We start from the raw sequence: 21,159 nt of genomic DNA, 5'->3' as shown, positions 1-21,159 counted from the left end.
GATGGCCTGAGTTCTTGAGTCCCTGTGCCGATATGAGAGACCCAGAAGAAGCTCCTGGCTCCTGGCTTTGGCCTGGACCAGACCTGGCTGTTGGAACCATTTGGGGAGTGAATCAACAGATAGAATCAATCTTCCTTTTTCCTCCTATTTCTGTAATTCCGCCTTTCAAATAAATAAAATAAAAGTCAGAGCTGGTGTTTAGCTTAGTGGGTAAGACATCAGGTAAAGTAATTGCATCCCATATTGAATTGCCTGAATTGGATATGAGACCCTGAATCCTGACTAATGTGGACCCTGGGAGGCATAGCAATGACTCCAGCAATTGTATTCCTGCTACCCATTTGGAAGTCTTGGATTGAATTCCTGGTTTCTGGCTTCAGATCTCTCTATTTGTCAAATAAAAATACAATAGTAGAACAATGAAATATTTATTTTAATTCATTAAATTTGACATTTTTTCAGGTAACTTAAACTGTATTAAACTTTCTTCCTAAAAGTTGAGCTTCCATTATTTAAGATCAAATGAGTTCATCATGGCCCATGCAATTTTCAGCCCTCCTCTGGAAAAATTTTCTTTTAAAGGTGAGTGGAGAACTAGTTTGGAAATAGTTGAAAAGGCTAATGAAACCTAAGGGGAATTTTTAAGTAGGATGTTCACTTCATTTCAGCTTCTTTTTTCTTTTGCTCCAAGTTGAGAGGTAGTACTTATTTTTTCTTTTCTTTTAAATTCACATTTAAAAATTTATGGGTTACTGTACATTATTTCTCTACATATGTACTGCATAGTGTTTAATTCAGGGCAAAAAAGGTCTGTCTCCTTAAACATTGAACATTTCTTAATGTTGATGATATTAAAAATAATCTCTTCTAGTTTTTTTTGAGAAATACATAGTACATTATCATTATCTGCAGTCATCTGACTGCAACAGAAGACCATAACTATTATCTTTTTTAAATTGTTACTTCTATCTTATCATAAGTTAATTCCCCTTAGTCAACCTTTTCCCATCCCACCCTATCCTGTGATAACCATTACACTATAACTTCTGTAAGGTAAGCATTTTTATGCTCCCCTTTGAGTGAGATTGTCTGATAGTTGTCTTTCAGTGCTTGGCTTATTTTGGTTAACATAATGACTTCCAATTCCTAAATGTGTAGAATACTCATAGGGCCAATCAATAGGATGAATAATAAGTAAAAAAGAAAGACAATCAAGAGAACCATTCTTTTTTTTTAACATTTAGAACACAATTTTTATTAATATAAAGGGAAAGATTCAATGTAGTTCTTAAATAATTCTAAGACTATAATTATAGTTCCTTCTATCACCCACCCACTATTCCTTCCTTCCTTCCTTCCATTACTTTATATAATTTTTGAGATAGCATATTTAATTTACATTGTAGTCAAAGATTTAATGCTCCGTCAAATAAAGAGTTCAGCATGAAAGAAGTAAAAGATCATAGTTCAGCAGCAATATAGATAAAGGCTATTAACAGTAATCAAATGAAAAGATGTCAGTTTCATCCATATATAGTAAATTTAAAAATAATCATAGATCATTAAAACTATAGTATATCATTCCTAACCATCTTTTTGACAAAGATATAAGACAAAGTTTGATAAAGTTGCATTTGCAGCAATACCAATATATAGGCATTTCTTTTTAGTTTTTTGATTTTTAAATTTTAGCTCCCACATATAAGGAAGAACATGAGGTATTTGTCTTTCTGTGTCAGGCTTGTTTCCTTCAACATGATGTCCTCCATTTGCATCCATTTTGATGCAAATGGTATAATTTCATTCTCTTTTTAATAGCTGCATAATATTCATTGTATAAATGTACCACATTTTCTTTATCCATTCATCTGTTGATGGATACCTTGGTTGATTCCATGTTTTGGCTATTGTGAACAGTGTTGCTATAAACATGGTAATACAGATATCTCTTGGATTCAGTGTTCATGTCTTATGGATGTATACCCAGTAGTGGGATTGCTTGATCATATGGCAAGTCCATTTCCAGTTTTTTAAGAAATTTCTTTACTGTTTTTTATAGTGGCTATATTAATTTACATTCCTATCAGCAGTGTATAAGATTTTTATTGTAGAATGAAGAGGAATGATATGTTTGTATTGTGTGTATGTTGTGTGTACACAGCAATATAAATACACATAGATATGTTTTTAGGTTAATACAGTGCTTTCTTTTCTTTTATAGAGGCGGCAGATAGTTGGTTTAGCTGTGGAAATCCTATTCATATTTCTGTTCTTTGCAATGATTTTGACTTTACGCAGCAATGCAAAAAAGCAGTTTCGTAATGCTTCTACTTTTAACCCTCTTCCTGTGGGACTACCCAACTTCCTTGTGAATACTCCACAAAAGTATGAATTGGTATATGTGCCTTCTAAGAGTGAAGTGGCAAAAAATATTATTGAGAAGGTGAAAAAGGATTTAAATGTCGATTTTAAAGGTTAGAAATTGTAATGTCAAAGTTTTTGTTTAATATATTAGGGTGCTTCAAACATTTGTGGAAAATGGAATTAAAAGCTATTTATTTTGGCGCAAAAGTTTTTTTAAATGTTGTGGGATGTGTTTTTTTTTAAATTTTTAAAGACTTATTTGAAAGGCAGAGCCTCAGAGAGGTAGAGGCAAAGAGCGAGAGAGAGACAGAGAGAGAGGGAGGGAGGGAGGTGTCTTCCATCTGCTGGTTCATTCCCCAGATGGCCACAATGGCCAGAGCTGCGCTTATCTGAAGCTGGGAGCTAGGACTTCTTCTGGGTCTCTCACATGGGTTCAGGGGCCCAAGGACTTGGGCCATCTGCCACTGCTTTCCCAGGCCGTAGCAGAGAGCTGGATTGGAAGCAGAGCAGCTAGGATTCGAACCAGGGCCCATATAGGATGCCTGTATTGCAGGCATTGCTCCACTCACCACACCACAGTGCTGGCCCCAGTGCAAAAGTTTCTGAAATCTGTGCATACAGGGGATCTTCAAAAAAACCATGGAAAATGTGTATTATGGAAAAATTGTGCATAGATTTCTCATTTTCCTGGAAGCAGTTTCATCAGCCTGGAACCTAACAGGCAATGGACTTAACTTGGTGAAACCAGTCTGTAAAGACTGAAAGAAGTACATGCTGCTCTTTGTCTTGAGACAAATAAAAACATAATTTACCAAAACCTACTGTGAAAGGAGCAAATTTGGAGCAATAAGTGCCTATATTAAAAAATAAGAAAGTTCTGGCCGGCACCATGGCTCAGTAGGCTAATCCTCCGCCTGCGACGCCGGCACACCGGGTTCTAGTCCCGGTCAGGGCACCGGATTCTGTCCTGGTTGCCCCTCTTCCAGGCCAGCTCTCTGCTGTGGCCTGGGAAGGCAGTGGAGGATGGCCCAGGTTCTTGGGTCCTGCACCCGCATGGGAGATCAGGAGGAAGCACCTGGTTTCTGGCTTCGGATCAGCGCGGTGTGCCGGCCGCAGTGCGCCAGCTGCAGCGGCCATTGTAGGGTGAACCAACGGTAAAAGGAAGACCTTTCTCTCTGTCTCTCTCTCTCACTGTCCACTCTGCCTGTAAAAAAAAAAAATAAGAAAGTTCTCAAATAACCTAACTTTATACATCAATGAACTAGAAAAAGAAGAAACAATCCAAGATTAGCTGAAAGGAAATAATACACACTGGAACCAAAATAACTCAAGTAGAGCAGATAAAAAGTAGAGAAAGAAACAAAACAGAATTGGTTTCCTGAAAAAAATAAGCAAAAATAAACCTTTACGCAGACTAAGAAAGAAATAGAATACACAAATGAAATTTCGAGAGCTCATTACAACAGTTACCTCAAAAATAAAAAGAATCACAAGGGACTATTATAAATAATTGTATGAATTTACCAGCAAATCAGATAACCTAAAAGAAATGAATGAATTACTAGAAGTATACAACTTGCCAAGACTGGAATAAAGCCTGCTCAGACCAATAGCAAAGAGACTGAAGTAGTAACCAAAACTTCCCTGATATTCAAATAATACCATTCCTTCTTGAGCCCTTCCAAAAAATGAGTGGAGGAATATTTCCAAACATATTCTATGATATAAGCATTGTCCTGATATCAAGTTAATATCTCAGATGAACACAGATGCAAAAATACTCAATATAATACTAGCAAACCAAATTCAGCATGTTAGATTATATGCCATAGCCATGTAGAATTTATACCTGGGATGCAATATTGATTTAACATACATAAATCAGTCTGGACAACTGTGGTGGAATGAGAAGGCCATGCCAAGATGGCCGCTGGCAAGCCAGCATCAGGAGTGGCTTCGGAAACCCCCTGGGAAACCCCCTGGCAACGGAGCCTGCCTGGCAACAGGCAGTGATTGGTTAGGGCATAAACCGCCCCTTGACCTGATTGGCTGCCTCGACTATATAAACTGCTGTACCAACTGAAATAAATGAGTTTGCGGGCTGCTTGCCTCTGGCCTGCTTTCTCCCGACTCCTGGGGTCTGTGTGGTGATTCCGTGCCTCTTGTCCCCACCATGCTCCTCCTCTCAGAATGAATCCACAGCAACAGACAACACATCAATAGAATGAAGTATGATTATCTGCATGTATGAAAAAATTAAGCATTTGACAAAGCTCAACATCCATTAATGATAAAAGGTCCAAAAAATAGGCATGGAAGGAAATTTCCTCACCACAATAGAGGCAATTTATTGAAAAAATGAACAGATAACATCTTGAGGAATGGAGAAAAACTGACAGCTTTTCCTCTAAGATCCCAAGAAGGATGCCCACTCTCACTACTTGTATTCAGTATAGAGCTTGAAGTACTAGCAGGAACAATCAGACAAGAAAAAAGCAAAAAGGAAGAAGTAAAATTGCCTTTCTTGGCAAATGACTTGATTCTGTGTGTAAAGAACCTTAAAGATTCCATATAAAAATTGATAAATGAATTCAGTAAGACTGTAGTATAAACTCAACATATAAAATTAATTGTATTTCTTTATACCAACAATGACTAGAAAAGGAGATCAAGAAGGCAATATTATTTACCATGGAATCAACAAGAATAAAATACTCAGGGATAAATTTAGCCTGGAATGTGAAAAACCTATATAGAGAAAACTGTAAAATATCTGTGAAAGAAATTGAAGTCACAAAAATGGAAATAGATTCATATTTATGTGTGGGAATAATTAATATTGTTAAGATGTTTACCCCAAAGAAATCTACAAACTGAGTTAATCCTATGAAAAATTCCACTGTCATTTTTCTGTAGAAAAAGAAAAGACAATTTAAAAATTCATCTGGAGTTACAAAAGATTCTGAATAGCATTTTATTTGAAAGGGAGAAAGAGTGTGTGTTTCCATCCCCTGATTTACTCCCCAATTGCCTGCAACACCTGGGAGTCGGCCAGAATGAAGCCAGGACTCCAGAACTCAATCTGGATCTCCCACATTGGTGTCAGGGACCCAATTATTTTAGCCATTACCTTCTGCCTCCCAGGGTGTGCATTAGTTTGAAGCTTGAAATGGAAGTGGAGCCAGAACTCTAATCTAGGCACTCCAGTATGGGATACAGGTACCCCAAACAGTGTTTTAACTTTTGCACCAATTGCCTGCCTCAGATAAAATCATAAAAAAGGGCCTGCGCCACGGCTCAATAGGCTAATCTTCTGCCTTGCGGCGCTGGTACACCGGGTTCTAGTCCCGGTTGGGGCACCGGATTCTGTCCCGGTTGCCCCTCTTCCAGGCCAGCTCTCTGCTGTGGCCAGGGAGTGCAGTGGAGGATGGCCCAAGTGCTTGGGCCCTGCACCCCATGGGAGACCAGGAGAAGCACCTGGCTCCTGGCTTCGGATCAGCGCGGTGTGCCGGCCGCAGCGCACAGGCCGCAGCGGCCATTGTAGGGTGAACCAACGGCAAAGGAAGACCTTTCTCTCTGTCTGTCTCTCTCACTATCCACTCTGCCTGTCAAAAAAAATTTTTTTCCCTACTTCAGATTCATGAAGATATTCTATATTAGCATGTTGGAGGCTGTTTTTGTTTTGTGTGTATACACTGTCTATCTAAATTTCTTTCATACTGTTTACCAGAATTTGTTTTTACGTTATATGTTTATCTTGTTTTTGTGTATCTCATATGGTCAAGGTGGTCAGTGATGTCAGTATTTAAGTAATAACGTTTTGAATTTTATAGTATTAGTATAGGATTTATGCTATTCATAGTAAAGCTTGATCATAAGACATTTGATATATGTGTGGATAATACTTAGATTTTTCTCGTTACAGTTCAAGGCTTTGCTTCAGAAAAAGAGTTTGAGAGTTACATTAAGCGTGAAAAGTCTGCTCATGTGCTGGCTGCCGTTGTGTTTGATCATGACTTCAAAAATGAGCAGGATGGCTTGCCACTTCAGGTGAGAAAGTTTTATGTGAAGACCTAATAATAATACTCTTATATTTCAGGGATTTAATGGGAGATACAGGTAACAATTCCATTTTGTAAATTGGAAAAATTGTAACTTGCCCAAGAGTATAACAGAATAGGAATTTGAATCCAGCTCCAACTTATTTTGATACTTGTGTTTCTTTTTAAAAATATTTATTTATTTATTTATTTATTTATTTGCAAGTCAGAGGGAGTGAAGGAGGGAGGGAGGGAGGCAGGGAGGGAGAGAGAGAGAGAGAGAGAGAAATATCTTCCATCCACTGGTTTACTCCCCAGATGGCTGCAGCAGCTTGGGCTGGGCCAGCCTGAAACCAGCAGCCAGGAGTTTTTTCCAGGTCTGCAGCGTGGGTTGCAGAGGCCCAAACACTTGGACCATCTTCTGTTGCGTTTCCAAGGCCATAATCAGTGCACTGGATCAGAAGTGGAGCAACTGGGATGTGAATCGGTACCTGTATGGGATGCCAGCATTGCAGGTGGCTTTACCTGCTACACCACTGTGCCGCCTCCCCCAACTTATTTTTTTAATTTATTTTTTAATTTTTATTTATTTATTTATTTTTTTATTTTTGACAGGCAGAGTGGACAGTGAGAGAGAGAGACAGAGAGAAAGGTCTTCCTTTTGCTGTTCGTTTACCCTCCAATGGCCGCTGCGGCCGGCGCACTGCAGCCGGCGCGGCGCGCTGATCCGAAGGCAGGAGCCAGGTGCTTCTCCTGGTCTCCCATGGGGTGCAGGGCCCAAGCACTTGGGCCGTCCTCCACTGCACTCCCTGGCCACAGCAGAGAGCTGGCCTGGAAGAGGGGCAACCGGGACAGGATCCGGTGCCCCAACCGGGACTAGAACCCGGTGTGCCGGCGCCGCAAGGTGGAGGATTAAGCCTGTTGAGCCACGGTGCCGGCCCCAACTTATTTTAATACTCGTTCTTTTAACCATTACATTATGTTGAGAAAACTATGTCTGTTACCCAAAAATCTTATACTGGTGGAAAATATAGTGATAGGAACTTCAGCTAGTAAAGAGTTTATCTATCTGACTACACAGACGCTCTGGGCCTGCAAATAGTTGGTAGGAAAATAATAATATAGCCAGGTAATAAAAAACTCATTCTGGGGCTGCTGCTGTGGCATAGCAGGTGAAGTTGCTGCCCGCAGCTCCAGCATCTCATGTGCACTGGTTCAAATCCTGGCTGCTCCTCTTCTGATCTAGCTCTCTGCTATGGCCTGGGAAAGCAGTGGAAGATGACCCAAGTGCTAGGGCTCCTACACCTGCATGGGAGACCTGGAAGAAGCTCCTGGCTCCTGGCTTCAGACTGGCCCAGCTCCAGACATTTTAGCCATTTGGGGAGTGAACCGGCAGAAAGAAGAACTTTCTCTATCTCTCCCTTTTTCTGTAACTCTACCTCTCAAATAAACAAACAAACAAACAAACAAATCTTAAAAAACACTTGTTCTTTTGAGTGAATTAGATTTAATTATTTTCCTAAAATCTTTAGTAAAAACTCAGTATCAGGTATATTGCATCAGAATTAGGACATCTTGGGGCCGGCGGTGTGATGTAACGGGTAAGGCCGCTGCCTGCAGTGCCAGCATCTCCTATGGACTCTGGTTCATGTCCCGGCTGCTCCACTTCTGATCCACCTCTCTGCTATGGCATGAGAAAGCAGTAGAAGATAGCCCAAGTCCTTGGCCCCTGTACCCACATGGGAGACCTGGAAGAAACTCCTGGCTCCTGGCTTTGGTTTGGCACAGCTTCAGCTGTTGTGGCCAATTGGGGAGTGAACCAGCAGATAGAAGACCTCTCTCTCTCTCCCTCTCTCGCTCTCGCTCTCCCTCTCTCTCTGCCTCTCCTTCTCTCTGTGTGTAACTCTGCCTTTCAAATAAATAAATAAATCCTAAAAAAAAAAAATAAAAGAATTAGGACATCTTGGGCCTGACACTGTGATTAAGCTGCTGGCATTCCATAAAAGAGCACTGGTTTGATTGCTGGCGGTTCCCCTTGCAATCCTGCTCCCTGCTCATGCACCAGGGAAATATAATCTGAGTAATTGAGTCCCTGCCACTGATAGGGGCCACTCAGATTGAGTTCCTGGCTCTGGGCTTCTGCCCGGCCCAGACCTGGCTGTTGGGGAATGAGCCAGTAGATGGAAGATCTCTTTCTGACTCTCCCTCTCTGTCACTCTGCTTTTCAAATAAGTAAATCTTTTTTTAAATGAAGTAAGTCATCTACAGAGACTGAGGAAGATTGAGTTATCCCTCAAAGAAGACATAAATTGTGCTTTGAACATGGAAACTGGTGTATTGCTTAAACAGCTTTGAGGCAAGTTGTGTAGTGTGAGAAGTGCCCAAACTACAGTGTGTGCAAAGAGCCGAATCTTGAATTTAGATATGTTTGCTAATGGAAGGAAGTCAAAAAGATTAGCAACTGTTAGGAGAGTAGATATTCCTTCTTTCTGCCCCATTCCCTTCTCACTCTTTCTATATGTATGTATTTCATTCAAATTGCTATTCCAGAAGTGTCTGCTGATATTGATAAAGGATCATTGGTATACATGACTTCTGGCTTTATATTTACAGTTGCAAGATTCATTGTTTATTCCTTGAGTCTATCATTTGGAATGGATTCTGGACAATTTTTTCTGGGTAATTTTCCCAGGTGCCTGTACTTTCCCCCCACAATGTACTAAAAAATTTCATTCCTATGTTTTCTTACTTAATGGGTAATATAGACCCTACTATAACCACCAGCTCTTCTGTAGTTTAGCTGATTTTCCTGCACAAGACTTTTTTTCTTTCCATCTTAAAAAAAGATTTATTTTTATTTATTTGAAAGAGAGAGAGAGAGAGGGAGAGAGAGAGAGAAAGAGAAAGATCAATCTTTCATCCTTTGGTTCACTCCCCCAAATAGCCACAATGGCTGGGTTTGGGCCAGGCTGAAGCCAGGAGCCAGGAACAACTTCTAGGTCTCCCATATGTTTACAGGGGCCAAAGGACTTGGATCATCTGCTGCTGCTTTTCCCAGGAGCATTAGCAGGGAGCTGAATTGGAAGTGGAGCAGCCAGGACTTGAACCAGTGCGCATATGGGATGTGGGATGTGTGTACTGCAGGTGGTGGCTTAACGCATTATGCCAAATGTGGGCCCCAAGACTTAATCTTTCTATATGGGTAACATAATGATCTATTAATAATGCAGAAAAGATGTCATCACTGTCCTGCTTTAAATATGTCAGGTGTTTCCTTTTACCTACGGAAGGTTCTTTGCGTGGGATATAAGACCTTCAGCTACCTCCTACTCCTACTCCTCCTTCTCTTCCATCTCCCTCTCCTCCTTCTTCCCCTTGCCTCCTTCCTTCCTTCCCTCCTTCCTTTCTTCCTTCCTTCCTTCCTTCCTTCCTTCCTTCCTTCCTTCCTTCCTTCCTTTCCTTCTCTCTCTCTCTCTCTCTCTCTCTCTCCCCCTCTCTCCTTCCCCTTCTTCTCCTCATCCACCACCACCTCCTCCTCTTCTTTCTTCTTTCATCTTAATTGTTTCTTCTTTCTTCTACAGGGAGAGGGAGAGCAGGAGAGAGAAAGAGACAGTTTTATATGCTGGTTGACTCCCTACACGGCCTTTGTAGCCTGGACCAGGAGCCAGGAATTCCATCAGTGTTTCCCATATGGGTGTCAGGGCCCAAGTACTTGGTCCATCTTCTGCTGCTTTCTCAGGCATATGAGCAAGTTGCTAGACAGCAAGCAGAACAGCCAGGATTGAAAAAGGCACTCCAATATGGGGTGGCAGCTTCATAGACTGTGGTTTAACCCACTGTACCACAATGCCAGCTCCAGTTGCTTGGTTTCTACATACCTCTCCAGCCTTATGTTGCCTTTTCTTTCTTTGAATCCTGTGCTCTAGTAGTAATGAACCAGTAGCAGTTTCCTGGATACACTACTTTATTTTTTGCATTTCTTCCTCTGATTATGCTCTTTTGTCTCTTTGCTCCCACTTTCTTTTTTCTTTGGGTAACTCATTAGTTCTTTAATATTCTTGCTGTGAATACTATATAAAGACTTCCTCTCTCTCTTCTGTGTCTCTGTTATACCTTGTTAGTTCCTTGAGGTTAAGGATTATGTATTAATATTTAAACATGCTGTAGCTACTTAAAATTTTGTGTTAAGTAAATAATATGTGTATGTTTGCCTTGACTTAGTGCGTCTGCCTGGTCTTTCTGATCTTATTGTTTTCTCTGTTTTGACTCTATTATACACTTTCAGTAAACCAGCCTGTTAGTTCATTTAATTACTGATGTCCACTATGACTTTGAAGTTTACTCAGATCTCCAGATACATAGTTATATTTTCATTCAATATTTAAAGTAGGTGATATTCCATATTCAAATTTTATCACTGCTACTATTAATACATATAAGATATTTTTCCCTTATTTGACATTCACTTTTTGAAGGAGATATTTTTGCTGTACTATAATCAGCTGATATTAATATACTTTTTTGTAAATTGACTCATGTTAGTCATCTATATAAAAATGAAAGTTATGACTTATGAATATCGTGTGGAGTAATGGAGTTAGTAAGCAAATCCATCACCTAAAATATTCATCATATTTTGGTGAGATCATTTAACATTTACTCTCAGTGAACTACAGTTATTAACTATGTTCACTATGCTGTGCAAAAGGTTTATTAAAAAACCCATTCCTCCTGTCTAAGGCTTGATATCCTTTTACTGTAATCTCCCCATTCATTCTACCCTCCACCATTATACTCCTAGCTCCTGTAAGTTCAGTTGTTTTAGATTGCATGTATAAGTAGAAAACATGTGGTATTTGTCCTATGCCTAGTTTATTTCACTTAGTGTAATGTTTTCCAATTCTGTCCATGTTTTTAAAAAAATGACAGAAATTTTCTTTGAAAAGGCTTTGTAGTATTCCACCATGTCCATACGCAGCATTTTCTTTATCTGATTCCATGACTTGGCTATTGTGAATAGTATGGCATCAGTATTGTAAATCGTGAACATGAGAGTGCAAGTGTGTCTTTGAGACACTGCTTTCACATATTTTGGGTATATACCCAGCAGTTGCATTGCTAGATCTATAGTAATTCTATTTTTCATTTTTGAGGAACCACCACACAGTGTCCATAGTATCTGTACCAATTTACATTCCCACAAACAATTTCCCATTTCCCCATGAACACTTGCTATATATGTTCTTTTTGATAATAGTCATCCTTGGGCCCCTGCACCTACATGGGAGACCTGGAAGAAGCTTCTGGCTCCTGGCTTCGGATCGGCGCAGCTCCAGCCGTTGCGGCCAACTGGGGAGTGAACCAGTGGATGGAAGACCTGTCTCTCTGTCTCTACCTCTCTCTGTAACTGTCTTTCAAATAAATAAAATAAAATAAATCTTTAAAAAAAAGAGATGATAGTCATTCTGACAGGCTTGAGATCATACCACACTCTGGTTTTAAATCTCATTTTACTAATAATTATTGATGTTGAGTATTTTCCATATATCTGTTGGCTAATTTATATGTATTCTTTAAAGAAATGTCTCTTGTCCATTTCTAACCAGACTGTTTGTTTTTCTATCTGTATATTTGTTTGAGTTCTCTATGTATGTAGGATGTTAACTTCTTGCAATTTTATTTTTTAAATCTTCAGGTTGTGTTAATTTCTTCCTTTCTTGTGCAGGAGATTTTCTCTTGATATAATCTCATCTATCTATTTTTCCTTTTGTTGCCTCTGCATATGAGGTCATATAAAAAAAATCATTGCTCAGATCAGAGTTACGTAGCTTTCCCACCATGTTTCCTTCCAGCAGTTTTGAAATTTCAGGTCTTGTCATTAAATCTTTTATCTACTTTTAATCGATTATTTGTATTTAGTGTGTGTTAAAGGTCTTATTTCATTCTTTTGCATATAGATTCTCAGTTTTCTCAACACTATTTATTGAACAGACTGTTCCTTTTTCACTAATGTACATTATTAGTTGTTAATAAAAATTTTTTAAAATATTTAAGGAGACAGAAATGCTAACTACCCTGATTTGATCATTATACAGTATATATACGTAATGAACTATCACACTGTATACACTTTAACTTTTTAAAAATCAGTTGACCAAGGATGCAAGGGTTCATTTCTGGGCTTCCTATTCTATTACATTGATTGATTTGTCTATTTTATGCTAATTCCATTCTACTTTAATTGTTATTGCTTTGTAGTATAGTTTGAAATCAGGCAGTGTGATGCCTCCAACTTTGTTCTTTGTGCACATGATTTACTTGGCTATTTTTTTGGTCTCCATATGAATTTTGTTTTTTCTATTTCTATGAAAAATGATATTGGAATTTTGAAAGGGATTGCTTAGAATCTGTAAATTGCTGTGGGTGACATGAATACTTTAACAATATTAATTCTTCCAAACCATGAACATAGGACCCTTCTACTTATTTATGTCTTCTTTAGTATCTTTCTTTAAATGTTTTATAGTTTCCACTGTATAAGACTTTCATCTCCTTGGTTAAATTTATGTCTAGGTATTTTTTTGGTGCCTATTGTAAATGTGTTTGTATTCTTGATTCCTTTTTTTTTCATAGTTCATTGTCAATGCATAGAAATACCACTTATTTTGTGTAATTTTGTTCCATGAGCTTTACTGTTTGTATTTATTAGTTCTAATAGTTTTTGGTAGATTCTTTATATTCTTTATATATATTTATATTTATATTCTTTATGTATATTATAAATATAAAATCAGCAACAGCAGTAATTTCTTTTTTTTCAACTTTTATTTAATAAATATAAATTTCCAAAGTACAGTTTTTGGATTATAGCGGCTTTTCCCCCCATAACCTCCCTCCCACCCACAACCATCCCATCTCCCACTCCCTCTCCCATCCCATTCTTCATCAAGATTCTTTTTTTTTTTAATTTTTGACAGGCAGAGTGGACAGTGAGAGAGAGAGAGAGAGAGACAGAGAGAAAGGCCTTCCTTTGCCATTGGTTCACCCCCTAATGGCTGCTGCGGCCGGCGCACTGCGGCCGGCGTACCGCGCTGATCCAAAGACAGGAGCCAGGTGCTTCTCCTGGTCTCCCATGTGGGTGCAGGGCCCAAGGACTTGGGCTATCCTCCACTGCACTCCCAGGCCACAGCAGAGAGCTGGCCTGGAAGAGGGGCAACCAGGACAGAATCCGGCGCCCCGACTGGGACTAGAACCCGGTGTGCTGGCATCGCAGGCAGAGGATTAACCTAGTGAGCCGTGGCACCGGCCATGATTCATTTTCAATTATCTTTATATACAGAAGATCAACTTAGTATATACTAAGTAAAGATTTCAACAGCCTGCACCCATACAAACACACAAAGTATAGAGTACTGTTTGAGTAGTAGTTTTACTGTTAATTCTCATAGTACAACACATTAAGGACAGAGATCCTACATGGGGAATAGGTGCACAGTGACTCCCGTTGTTGATTTAACAATTGACACTCTTATTTATGACGTCAGTAATCTCCCAAGGCTTTTGTCATGAGCTACCAAGGCTATGGAAGCCTCTTGAGTTCACAAACTCTGATCTTATTTAGACAAGGCCATAGTCAAAGTGGAAGTTCTCTCCTCCCTTCAGAGAAAGGTACCTCCTTCTTTGATGGCCCGTTCTTTCCGCTGGGATGTCATTCACAAAAATCTTTCATTTAGGTCATTTTTCTTGCCACAGTGTCTTGGCTTTCCATGCCTGAGAAACTATCATAGGCTTTTTAGCCAGATCTGAATGCCTTAAGGGCTGATTCTGGGGCCAGAGTGAACAGCAGTAATTTCATGTCTTCCTTTCCTGTTTGAAGGCTTTTTGTTTATTTACCTTGTCTAATTGCTCTAGCAGTCTTCCAATACTACACATCTAATCAATGTTGATTAGATGTGGCAGGAATAGCCATTCTTGCTGTGTTCTGAATATTAGAAAAAAAGTTTCATTTTTTTCACTGTTGAATATAATGTTAGCTGGGACTTATCATATGTGGACTTTGTTATATTGAAGTATATTCATTCTATACATAATTTGTTGAGAGCTTTTATAATGAAAGGATATTGAATTTTGTCAAATTCTTTCATTGTATCTATGAGATGATCACATGATTTTTTTCTTTCATTCTATTAATGTGATAAATTACATTTATTGACTTGGATTTGTTGAACTATTCTTGCATCTCAGGGCTAAATCTCACTTGATCATTTTAATACATTGTTATGTTTGGTTTCTAGTATTCATTGAACATTTTTATATTTGTCATCCCCAGGAAAGTTTGCTGTTGTTTTCTTGTGATGTCTTTGTCTGGCAGGTAAAGTTGCTGCCTGCAGCGCCAGCATCTCATGTGCACTGGTTCAAATCCTGGCTGCTCCTCTTCTGATCTAGCTCTCTGCTATGGCCTGGGAAAGCAGTGGAAGATGCCCCAAGTGCTTGGGCCCCTGCACCTATGTGGGAGACCTGAAAGAAGCTTTGGCCTGGCCCAGCCCAGGCTGTTGTGGCCATTTGAGGAGTGAACCAGCAAATGGAAGATCTCTCTCTCTGTCTCTCTCTGTAACTCTGCCTTTCTTTCCCACCTCCCCGTTTTTTTTTTTTTTTTTAAGATGCTTTTATTTATTTGGAAGGGTTGCAGAGAGGCAGAAGCAGAGAGATGGAGAGAAGTCTTCCATCTGCTGGTTCACTCCCCAAGTGGCTGCAATGGCTGGAGCTGGGCCTATCTGAAGCCAGGAGCCAGGAACTTCTTCTGGGTCTCCCACGTGGGTGTAGGGGCCCAAGGACTTGGGCCATCTTTTACTGCTTTCCTAGGCCATTACAGAGAGCTGGATTGGAAGTGGAGCAGCCGAGACTCATAAGTCAGAGAACACATTTTCTTGGTAAAAATGTCTCACACAGACTCAACATACAGCTGGGAACTCTCACAGTGATGCAGCAGGAAGGGGCAAAGCTGGGGATAATCAGGCTGTCACTTTCAAAACCAAATCATAGGGGCTGGCGCTGTGGCGCAGTGGGTTAATCCTCTGCCTGCTGTGCCAGCATCCCAAATGGGCGCTGGTTCTAGTCCTGCTGCTCCACTTCCGATCCAGCTTTCTACTATGGCCTGGAAAGGCAGTAGAAGATGGCCCAAGTCCTTGGGCCCCTGTACCTGGTGTGGGAGACTGGAGGAAGCTCCTGGCTTTGGATCGGCGCAGCTCCAGTCATTGCAGCCATCTGAGAGTGAACCAGCGGATGGAAGACCTTTCTCTCTGTCTCTCCCTCTCACTGTTTGTAACTCTGTCTCTCAAATAAATAAATAACAAATAAAAATACTAGAGATGACAAATAAAATGACTGAAATGAAAAATTCAATAGAAAAGTTTCAGTAGACTCAACCAAGCTAAATAAAGAATCAGTAAGCTCAAAACTAGAACATTTGAAACTATTCATTCAGTGGAGCAAATAGAAGAAAGAATGAAAAGAATGAAGAAGCATATGGGAATTACTGAACATAATCAAGAGACTTAATTGACACACAGGAGAAACTAAAGAAGGAAAAGAAATAGAAAAAAATCCAGAAAGTATATTTTTTAAAATTTTGGGTGACAAGGGCTCAGCCCATGACACCCAAATACCTGCTTGGTATTCCTGATTTGGATTTTGTTCAGCTGGTTTTTTGAGTGGTTTTGTGATGATAGAACCCAGTGCTGGCTGTGGTCTCATTTGTTCTTAGGCCTTGTCTTTTGCTTCACGCGGTGATAAAATATCTCCACGTTTGGCTCACAACCTCTGCTGGAGTGCCTGAGAACAGCCCCAGGCTCCAGCTTCCTGCTAATGCAGATCCTTTGAAAAGACAAGAGTGAGGGCTTAAGTAATGGAAGACCTGGACTGAGCTCCTTGCATCTGGCTTTGACTGGAGCCCAGCCCTAGCTGGGCTTTGGAGAAGTGAGCCAGTGGTTAGGAGTTCTGTTTCTGTCTCAACATCTGAAATCTGTGGTATAGGCTGGTCAGAGGCACCTGTGGTACAGCCACACCCTGTCTGTTCTCTCTGCACTGTTGTCACACCCCTCACCTTTCTTGCCTTTTCCTCCTCTCTCAACTGTTGGACACTCCCCCCGCCCTCTATAATTTCTGCTAACAAGGACAAATTTGACCCAGAAAGTGATAGATGCAGGGAGATAGTTGTGGAGGGAGTGGATGCTCATTTAGTGTTTTCATTTATGGAGACGGAGAAGGTACTTCAAGGGTTTATTTGTTTTTTTTTAATTTTTTAAAATATTTTATTTAAATTCTTTCATATGAAGCTTGCTAACTTGGAGAAAGGAGTGAAATGATGCAGTTAAAATATAATTTTTCTTACCTTTTTAATGTATCTTTTGTTTTGTTCTTTATTTAGTTGATATATATAAGTCACCTGTATTTATGGAGTACTATGGGATTTTTTTTGAAGTACAAATATTTCATTTATTTTTTATTTATATAAGGTGAACAAATTTCATGTATTTCACATATACAGATTTAGGAGCATAGTGATACTTCCTATCCTACCCTCCCTCCCAACCACTGTCCCTGCACTTCTACTCTCCCTCCTCCTTCCTTTTTTATTCTTTCTTTTAATTTTTACAATGACATACTTTTAGTTTATTTTATAATAATAAGCTTTACCAACAAATAGTAAGAAGAAAAACACACTGTTCTTCAACAGTAGAGACAATGACTGTAAGTAATAATCAGATCTCAAAATGTCAATTTTGCTCATATGTGCATTACATTATTTTGTACTCTGTTACCACAGACAGGAGAAAACATATGGTATTTGTCTTTTTGGGACTGGCTTATTTCACTAAGTATAATGTTTCCAGTTGCATCTATTTTGTTGTGAAATACAAGGTTTAATTATTTTGTAGGGCTGAGTAGTATTCTGTAGTATATATATCCCATTTTCTTTATCCAGTCATTGGTTGATAGGCATCTGTTGATTCCATATCTTAGCTATTGTAAATTGAGCTGCAGTAAAGATGGGAGTACAATTTTGCCATGTTGTTCCATTGGTCTATTTGTCTGTTTTTGTGCCAGTACTAGTCTATTGTGATTATAACTGTCCTGTAGTGTGTTGAAATCTGGTATTGTGATGCCTCTGGCTTTGTTTCTGTTGTTTAAGATTGTTTTAGGCCAGTGCCGTGGCTTAACAGGCTAATCCTCCACCTTGCGGCGCCGGCACACTGGGTTCTAGTCCCGGTCGGGGCGCCGGATTCTATCCCGGTTGCCCCTCTTCCAGGCCAGCTCTCTGCTATGGCCCGGGAAGGCAGTGGAGGATGGCCCAAATCCTTGGGCCCTGCACCCGCATGGGAGACCAGGAGAAGCACCTGGCTCCTGCCTTCGGATCAGCGAGATGCGCTGGCCGCAGCGGCCATTAGAGGGTGAACCAACGGCAAAAAGGAAGACCTTTCTCTCTGTCTCTCTCTCTCACTATCCACACTGCCTGTCAAAAAAAAAAAAAAGATTTTATTTAATGAATGCCAAATTTCATAGGTACAACTTTAAGAATATAGTGGTTCTTCCCCCCATACGCACTCTTCCACTCCCATCCCACTTCCTAGTCCCTCTCCCACCCCATACACACAGAAACAGGAACTTCACTACAAAAGAAGATGAACGTAGAAAATGAACCAGGAAAAGTACAAACAAAATCCAAAATACATAAACAGGTCTACTTAGGAAACATGGCAGGGAAAAGACAGTATTTAACAATAGTCACGCCGAATGTAAATGGTCTCAACTCTCCAATTAAAAGACACAGACTAGCTGAATGGATTAAAAAAGAGAGCCCATCTATCTGTTGCCTACAAGAAACATACCTTACCAACAAAGTTACATGCAGACTGAAAGTGAAAGGATGGAAAAAGATATTCCATGCTAACATAAACCAAGAAAGAGCTTGTGTGGCCATCTTAATATCAGACAAAATAGATTTTCACACAAAAACTATTAAAAGAGACAAAGAAGGACACTATATAGTGGTTAAAGGAGCAATTCAACACGAAGATGTGACTATTATAAATGTATATGCACCTAATTACAGGGCACCTGGCTATTTGAAAGAATTAGTAAGGATTTAAAGGGAGATATAGACTCAAATACAGTAGTACCAGGGGACTTCAATACCCCACTTTCAACAATGGACAGATCAACCAGACAAAAAATCAGCAAGGAAACAACAGAGCTGATTGACACTATAGACCAAATAGACTTAGCTGATATCTACAGAGCCTTCCACCAGACAGCCACAGAGTACACATATTTCTCCCTGGTGCATGTAACTTTCTGTAGGACATAAAGGGAGTCTCAGCAAATTCAAAAAAATTGAAATCATACCATGCATCTTCTCAGACAACAGTGCAACGAAGCTGGAAATCAACAACTCAAGTATGTGTGCATCATATGCAGGCACATGTAGAATGAACATGTTTCTGAATGAGCAGTGAGTCATAGAAGAAATCAAAAGAGAAATAAAAAATTTTCTATTAGCTAGTATTTTGTTGAGGATGTTTCATCGATGTTCATCAGTGATATTGGCCTATAGTTAACTTTGTTATATCTTTTTCTTGTTTTGGAATTGTGGTGGTGCTGGCCTCGTAGAAGGTGTTTGGGGGGATTCCATTCCTTTAAATTGTTTTGAATAGCTTGAGAAGAACTGGAATTAATTTAAAAGCCTGGTAGAATTCAACAGTGAAGCCATTAGTTCTGGGATTTTCTTTGTTGGGAGGGTCTTTAATAATGATTTAATCTCTCTCTTGGTTATTGGTCTCTTTAGGTTTTCTGTGTTTTCATGACTCACTTTTGGTAGATTGTATGTGTCCAGGAATCTGTTTCTTCTAGATTTTCCAATTTGTTGCCGAATAGCTGTGTGAAGTAATTCCTGATGATTCTTTATTTCTGTGGTTTCTGTTGTTACATCTCCTTTTTCAGATCTGTTTTTATTGATTATGGTTTTCTCCCTCCTTTTTTGGTTAGTTGGGCCAATGGTATATCAATTTTGTTTATTTTTTCCAAAAATAAGCTCTTCTTTTTTTGTTTCAATTTTGTTTATTTCTTCTGTAATTTTAATTATTTATTTAATTATTTCTTTCCTCCCACTAATTTTAGGTTTGTTTCATTGTTCCTTTTTTAGGTCTTGAGATGCATTGATGGCTCACTGATTTGATGCCTTTTCAATTTCTTGATGTAGGCTCTACTATAAACATCCCTCTTAACACTGCTTTTGTGTAACCCATTAGTTTTGGAAGGTTGCATTGTCATCTTAATTTTCTTCCAGGAATTTTTTTTTTCCTGTTTTGATTTCTTCTATGACCTACTGTTGATTCAAGAGCATGTCGTTCTGTCTCCATGTGTTTGCATATTTTCTAGAGGTTTTTATGTTGTTAATTTTCATTGTGGTCAGAGAGATACATGATATGATTTCAGTTTTCTTGACTTTGCTGAGCCTTGCATACGATCCATCCTAGAGAAAGTTCCATGTATTGATGAAAAGAATGCATATTCTTTTTTTTCCTGGGATTTCTTTTTTATGTTTTTATTTAGGGAGTGCATTTTTTCATAGATACAACTTTAGGAATACAGTGGTTCTTTCCCCCATATCCCCCCGCCCCGTGCACAACTCCCATCCCACCTCCCTCTCCCTCTCCCATCTCCTTCATTATGGCTCATTTTTGCATATTCTTAAACTGTGGCATGAGGTGTTATATAGGTATCAGTTCCATTTTGTTTACAGTGTGGATTAGCTTTGTTGTTTCTTTGTTGATTTCCTCTCTAGTTGATCTTTCCATTGATGAAAGTGTGGTGTGGAAGTCCCCCAATTACTACTGTATTGGAATCTATGTCTCACTTTAGATTTATAAACATTTGTTTAAATAACCAGGCACCTTATAACTGGGTGCATACAGATTTATTATAGTCACATCTTCCTGTTGAGTTGATCCCTTAATCAATACATAATGCCCTTCTATGTCTCTTTTAATAGTTTTCATGTTTAAGTCTATTTTATCTGATATTAGGATGGATATACCTGCTTGTTTTTCTTTTCTGTTAACATGGAATATCTTTTTTCTATCCTTTCGGTTTCAGTCTGCATGTAACTTTGTTGGTGAGGTGTGTTTCTTGTAGGCATAAAATAGATGGGTCTTCTGTTTTATCCTTTAAGCCAACCAGTGTCTTTTAATTAGAGAATTTTGGCCATTTGCATTCAAGGTTACTATTGATAAGTAATGTCTTGACCTTGCCATTTCCCCATAAATATTCCTATTATTTACTCCAGATTTCCTTTGTACTTTTACTGGGAGGCTTTCTGCCTTCATATTCTTTCATAATGGTAACTACATATGTTTCTGTGGGTAGCTGAACATGTGGTGACAAATTCTTTCAATTGCTGCTTGTTTTATTTCACCTTTATTTATAAATGAGTTTTGTTTGGTACAGTATTCCGGGTTTACAATTTTTTTCTTTTAGGACTTGTACTATGTCTCTCCATTTTCTCCTAGCCTGTTGAGTTTCTAATGAGAAGTCAGTTGTCAGTATAATTGGAGGTCCTCTAAAGGTCATCTGGCATTTCTCTCATTCACAGTTTAGAATATTTTCTTTATGTTTCACTTTTGAAAGTTTGAGTATATTGTATATTGTGTTGTCCTTAAGATCTTTTCTGTTCATGTCTGTTAGAAGTTTGATATGC

The 21,159-nt window shown here is 39.2% G+C and overlaps 1 protein-coding gene across 1 annotated transcript in view; it reads left to right on the top strand.

Annotated features, from left to right (window-relative positions):
• Positions 1-540: 540 nt before the first annotated feature.
• The window catches only part of LOC133750442 (phospholipid-transporting ATPase ABCA3-like), a 170,720-nt gene continuing 150,101 nt past the window's right edge, over positions 541-21,159 (top strand). Inside the window, exons 1-3 of the mRNA XM_062180048.1 lie at positions 541-582; positions 2,222-2,474; positions 6,290-6,414. Of these exons, the coding sequence (XP_062036032.1) occupies positions 541-582; positions 2,222-2,474; positions 6,290-6,414 (420 nt within the window). The remainder of the gene's footprint in view (positions 583-2,221; positions 2,475-6,289; positions 6,415-21,159) is intronic.

Source organism: Lepus europaeus, chromosome 21 (assembly GCF_033115175.1).
Source record: "Lepus europaeus isolate LE1 chromosome 21, mLepTim1.pri, whole genome shotgun sequence".
In the NCBI taxonomy this organism is placed as follows: domain Eukaryota; kingdom Metazoa; phylum Chordata; class Mammalia; order Lagomorpha; family Leporidae; genus Lepus; species Lepus europaeus.
Note: the sequence above shows the minus strand (reverse complement) of the source record. Positions and strands in the feature narration are given on the sequence as shown.